The sequence below is a fragment of the Cynoglossus semilaevis genome, chromosome 11 (assembly GCF_000523025.1).
Source record: "Cynoglossus semilaevis isolate Cse_v1.0 chromosome 11, Cse_v1.0, whole genome shotgun sequence".
NCBI classification, from domain to species: Eukaryota; Metazoa; Chordata; class Actinopteri; order Pleuronectiformes; family Cynoglossidae; genus Cynoglossus; species Cynoglossus semilaevis.
Window position 1 is genome coordinate 1,927,754 of NC_024317.1, and position 5,794 is coordinate 1,933,547.

The window sequence follows — 5,794 nt, forward strand, 5'->3', positions numbered from 1 at the left end:
GGTTCAGCCTGTATTTCAGCATCCACTAGAGGGCACCAGAACCTAGAATATAAAGTCTTTAAGACAGCCTAAAATATGAACATACCATAATATGGTATTGTAATAAATATAATCATATTAGTTTAATGTTTTCTGCTTGTGATTTATTTAATTTAGTTATTTTATAATTTAAAAATTATTTTCTGTCCACATACACTCAGCACTACGTATTCTGGATGCAGTACCTCAGCATGGCCTGTGTCTTCACGTACATCCTCAGCTTCGGCATGGGACCAGGTAAAGTCTTTTTTGAGACATTTTACTAGAACGTGTTTATGCTGACGGACAGACGTCATTTGATAGTCTTTTTTGAGACATTTTACTAGAACTGACGGACAGACGTCATTTGACGAAACCCAGGTATTGCATTCTCGGGTTTTCATTATCGGAGGAAAAAAACGATAACGATTCTTACAGATATTTTGTAATAATATGCTAATATACTGTGTATATATATATATGTATTTGTTGTTTTCCCTCAGCTGGTGTGACGGGGGTTCTGCCCACAGAGATCTTTAACCAGGCCGCTCGGCCTGCAGCCTACATGATCGCCGGATCCATGATGTGGATCAACCTGTTCATCGTTGGGATGGTTTTCCCATTTCTGGTGGTCAGTCCATGACTCCGTCCATCCACAGACCTCTCCCAACAATCCACGTCCACCTACACTGACTGTTGATCTGTCTGTTTTTTTCAGAGTGGACTGAAGGAGTACTGTTTCGTACCTTTCGCGGTGGTCTGCCTGCTGTCGGCGGTGTACGTGGGCATGTTTCTGCCCGAGACCCAGGGAAAGACTCTGTCGGTCATCACCAGTGAATTCAACAGGCTCAACTTCAAAGGCCAGAATCAAAAGCACTCAGTGTCACCGACGGAGGCTCAGTATCAGCTGGGTGAAGTCCTTCATTCCACATCCCTGTAGAGAAGCTGCTGCTGCTCCGACCTCAGTCCACTCCACTGAGGAACAAACATGAAGTCTGACAGGTTGTTCCATCTGAAGCAGTTCAGACGTTGGCCACCGGGCCATCTTTAAGGTCAGGTCTTCTACTTCAGACATATAAACACCATCAGACAGAAGACGTACAGTGTAGTGATGACCAAACAACACTACTGTACAAAGACCAGGACTCAGCTTCTCTCTCCTGACAATGTTTGGGATTGTATTCTTTTCACAGACGTGTTGAACGAGAAGTGAAGGAAATCATCACTCACCTCACACCAACACTGTTCTCTTCTCTTTAAACTCATGGGTGTTTTTCACTGAAAATCATTAAAAACACTGTAATCCTTCACAGCTGCTGATCTCCTTTACCAAGAGAAATACTATTACAAATACACGAAGCACACTGTGAGACTTTTTAGGAAAATATAAAATAATAAAAATAATTTTAATTATTATTAAAATTATATGTTTTTTAACTGTTGCAAAAGTTAAAAAACTTTTGCAACACCTCTGCGCGCCACTTCTGGAACCACTGGTGTTTCACTAGTCGCTACTTAATTTATTCACCAAAGAATTTGAAATTAATTTAGGATGGTGTGTAACATTTTATTAGCTAATATTGTAAGTGTGTGTTTTGTGTGTGTGGCTGATGTACAGTGAACTTTTTGATATGACAAATGAGAATGTAAAAACAAAAGTCAAATCCTTCTGTATTGTGGAGATTTGATGAATGTTTTTGTAATTTAAATAAAGAGGAAAATGTCTTGTTGACTGATTAGCTGCTCATGTGTCAACATGTCAGTTACTAAGAAATTACTACTATTATTATTACTGTAATATATTTATTGTTATAAATAATAAATAATTTATTATTATATTTTTTTATTTAATAATAAAAGAAGAATCTACTGTTGAAAAAACTTTTTAGAGAAACGACTTTAGTTATTTTCAAAAATAAATAAATAGAAATACTTGAAGAGGGAGAAGTCCAGTCTGTGGATAAATGAACGAATGAAAAGAAGTTCTAATAAACTGACAAGGTGGAAATGTAAATTTTAGTTGTTTAGTTTTTTTTTTTTAATTCCTAACGTATAGTAACAGGTGTCGAGGCTAGGTTATTTATTTATCTTCCGTTTGTGGTTAAGACATATTTTCTGTTGTGTCGTGTGAAAGTTTGTGATATTTACCAGTGAGTTTTTCCCATCAATGAAGGGAAAATTAACATGAGGCATCAGAGAATGAAAGAAAAACAAAAGGTCGTCTTGACCTTGGGTTTGATACAAATCCGTTGAAACACACTGTAACATCCTGCGTCACTCCTGGTGTGTCTCAGCAACTCCCCCAAAACATTTGTTAAACATCGTCTCATTTCATCACAATGTTTTACACATATAACAAGTTCTTCATTGTTGCTGAACTGAACAGATTAGAAAGAATAAATAACCCGTGGGGGAGTACGAGGACAGACACAGTATGCACAAAATGCCAGGAATCAACTAGAAACGCCAGGTTTAATCCTGTGCAGTGTTTGCTCATCCTTACTACTTACGTCATAACGTTAGCATCTTCATGTCTCAACATAAATGGACAACTACAGTAGGTTGATGTATAACTTCAGGTGACTTCCAACATAAAGGCTGCTCCGCTGCTCGGCCAGTCAGCATCTGTAGAAGAGTCCGGAAAATGAAGGGTTCATTACCAAAGGTAAGTGCGTGTGTGTGTTTTCCTCATAGTTTAACGGAAATAAAACATGAGATGAGATTAATTAATTATAATTAAATAAGAATCTTTATAACGGTTGTGGTCTTTAAAATGTAGTTTTAAAGTTGGTAAAAAATTGTGCATTAAAAAATTAATTATTTAAAAATATTTAATTATATTCCTGATTTTTTTTCCATTTACATATATTTGGAAGTACTGAGCTGAAAATCTTCATAATATAATTATATGATTAAGTGAAAGTACCTTAACAAATACCCACGGTAGTATTATTTACTGCGCTGAACTTGAATTAAATGTTGCAACATTTAAACGCTCACCACCGACAGAAAACTAAAGTAACAGAGAAATGAACAATGTGATAGGATTAAATACATTCACATGTTTTTTAAACACTTTTACAATAGGTGTGTAGGTCGTAAGAAATGTGGTATTTTAAATAACATAAAGGGTCAAATTATTTTAAACGAAAGGGAAATTCAATGTGAAAACGTTAATATACTTGTTATATTTTTTTTAGAAAAAAAAAACAATTAAATCAAGTAACAGAAAAGTCAACAAAAGTGAACCACAAGTACAGAAAACTGTAGTAAGAATATTTGAAAGAATAGGAAATTTACGTAGCCTCCAATAAAACAACGAATTGACAAATTCCAGGCGCATTGTTTTTTCAAAGCTTTTTCCACCTTTGACAACACAAAGAGACACTGAGACTAAACTGACAACTTTATTATATTTACTTATTTACACATTACCTTACTTTCACCGACGTCGACAACACGTACACACGCACGCACACACGCACGCACACAGCAAGACTCGCAGGGTGATTAAGCGATATTAGCCTCGTTAGCTCGGAGGATTCAATTAAAATTTAGGATTTTTTCCAATATACGTGTTCGCTACGACTGTATCCATTAAATTCATACAATTTTGCGTCTCTATCGCTTACCTGAAAACACACAGACACGGGCATTATTTACTGTGACGAACAATCTTATTTACCGCGTCAACCGGCAATTTTAACCTGAAGACCCTAAAGCTGCCCTTAAAGCGCCTGTTTACATTTGTCCTAATGATTAGGGCATTAGGGGTCCTGATGGTAGAGATTAGGGTCCTAATGTCTATCATCAGGACACCTAATTCAATGCTATTGTAAATAAACGAATGTCAGATGAACTTAAATGAACACAACAAAACAAATGTTTATAAATGTATGGAGGCAATTCACGACCAAATAAATAAATAACGCCAGAAGATTCTCACGGGCCCCACATACATATCACACCAAATAACGCCAGAAGATTCTCACGGGCCGTATCACACTCTCTCTCTGGAGAATCATTAAACTTGTGCGTCACTACAGCAGAAACGCACATATAAGTTTTAACCATGACAGTTATGTAACTTACTGTTTATGAACCGCAGTACTGGAGGCTTTACCTGCTCTCACTGGTGCTCGGGGTCGGTGGATCATTTCAGTATGGCATTCAGGTGTCACTAATTGCTTCTCCAGAAGTGGTAAGAGCGTAAACACGACCGTATTTCACCTCCATTGTGGCTACTGACTGAAGGAAAGCACTAAACAAGAACCTTTCAACCGATTTGCAGCATGTCCAGAGTTTTGTCAACAAAACGTGGCTGTTCAGGTACCAGACTCCACTGGACGACTCTGCCAACAAACTCATCTGGTCCTTCGTTGTGGCCGTGTTAAGTCTTGGAGCCTGGGGTGGAGCCGTTCACAGCGGCAGCCTTCCTGTCACCTACGGCCGGTGAGGCAGATCATTTGTGGAGACTCATGGTTAATGTCCCGAGGGCTTTAAAAGTTCACATGAAGAAAGATAAGTTTATTTTAGTAATAAAAGACACTTGACTGACCACAGGTATGAATGTGAGTCTGAATGTTCTGTTTGTCTGTGTGGCCCTGCGATGGACTGGAGAACTGTCCAGGGTCCTGTTGACTGCTGGGATTTAACTGGGCTGTAAAAGGACTGGAGACTGATTGACATTGTTGAGGAAAAAGAGCTTTACAGACACAATCAGCAGAAAGTTCTGTGAGAGAGTTAAGAAGATGTTAAGATGCACAATAATGACTCAAATCTACTGACTCTATGAATAAAACGTACGTAATTATTGTGAACTTTTGCTAGGATTTGAGTTACGTTTGCATTTACATACAAGTATTTACATATAATTGATTCAATCATTTGGATCGGTCATAAATATAAACAGTGTGAAACACATACATCCACTGGATTAGTCATGATTAATCACAATCAATTTTGACTACGACTAAACACGATTAATCATTTATCAGATGTGACTTACAAGAGCAGGATTAACAATCAAGTATGTGTTTACTCTGAGAATCTGGGAATCCAGGCGTGCTAACTGCTTCACATGATCATAAACAATTAATCATGAATAATCAACAATAATCATAACATTTGAAGCCCTTAAAAAGACGTGTGTATATTGACTTGTCAGGAAGAAGGCTCTCCTGTTCAACAACGTGGTGGCGATGGCTGCAGCTCTGGTCATGCTCTTCAGCCGCATGGCTGGGTCGTTTGAGATGATTCTGCTGGGTCGACTGCTCTACGGATATAATGTTGGTACGTCCTGCTGCTGAGGATGATGGGTGTTGAACGTCTCATCATGATGGTGATTATTTGGTTTTGTTTGCCTTCCTCCAGGTCTGGGTCTGAGTGTTCACCTCATGTACCTTGGAGAAAGTTCACCAAAGAAGCTGAGAGGGTTTTTGACGCTGACCGGCTCCATCTTCATCGGACTTGGGAAAGTGATGGGTCAAATTATTGGCATCAAGTAAGAAGTCAATGATCAGACAAATCATTTTGTTTCCAGTTTCTGGAATTTGCTGCACTCACTGCAGCTCATGTTTGATCATTTTGATCACAGCGAGATCATGGGCTCAGAAGAAATGTGGCCTTACCTGCTGGCGGTGAGTGGGATCCCTGCCATCGTGCAGTTTGTGACACTGCTGTTCTTCCCCGAGGCACCGCGACACCTGTACATCGACAAAGGAGACACCGAAGGCTGCAAAAAAGGTCGTTACTGGGAGCACGGTCTGAAACAAAT

General features: G+C 38.7%; 2 protein-coding genes across 2 annotated transcripts in view; both read left to right on the forward strand.

Moving 5' to 3' along the window:
• Positions 1–1,761, forward strand: part of slc2a11a (solute carrier family 2 member 11a) — a 6,142-nt gene extending 4,381 nt beyond the window's left edge. The window contains exons 8-10 of the mRNA XM_008319777.3: positions 190–276; positions 522–649; positions 737–1,761. Of these exons, the coding sequence (XP_008317999.1) occupies positions 190–276; positions 522–649; positions 737–958 (437 nt within the window). The 3' untranslated portion in view covers positions 959–1,761. The remainder of the gene's footprint in view (positions 1–189; positions 277–521; positions 650–736) is intronic.
• An 847-nt stretch (positions 1,762–2,608) lies between these two features.
• LOC103385771 (solute carrier family 2, facilitated glucose transporter member 11-like) overlaps positions 2,609–5,794 on the forward strand; it is a 5,300-nt gene continuing 2,114 nt past the window's right edge. Inside the window, exons 1-6 of the mRNA XM_025060437.1 lie at positions 2,609–2,683; positions 4,127–4,219; positions 4,310–4,470; positions 5,186–5,310; positions 5,392–5,521; positions 5,615–5,763. Coding sequence (XP_024916205.1) covers positions 2,663–2,683; positions 4,127–4,219; positions 4,310–4,470; positions 5,186–5,310; positions 5,392–5,521; positions 5,615–5,763 — 679 coding nt within the window. The 5' untranslated portion in view covers positions 2,609–2,662. The remainder of the gene's footprint in view (positions 2,684–4,126; positions 4,220–4,309; positions 4,471–5,185; positions 5,311–5,391; positions 5,522–5,614; positions 5,764–5,794) is intronic.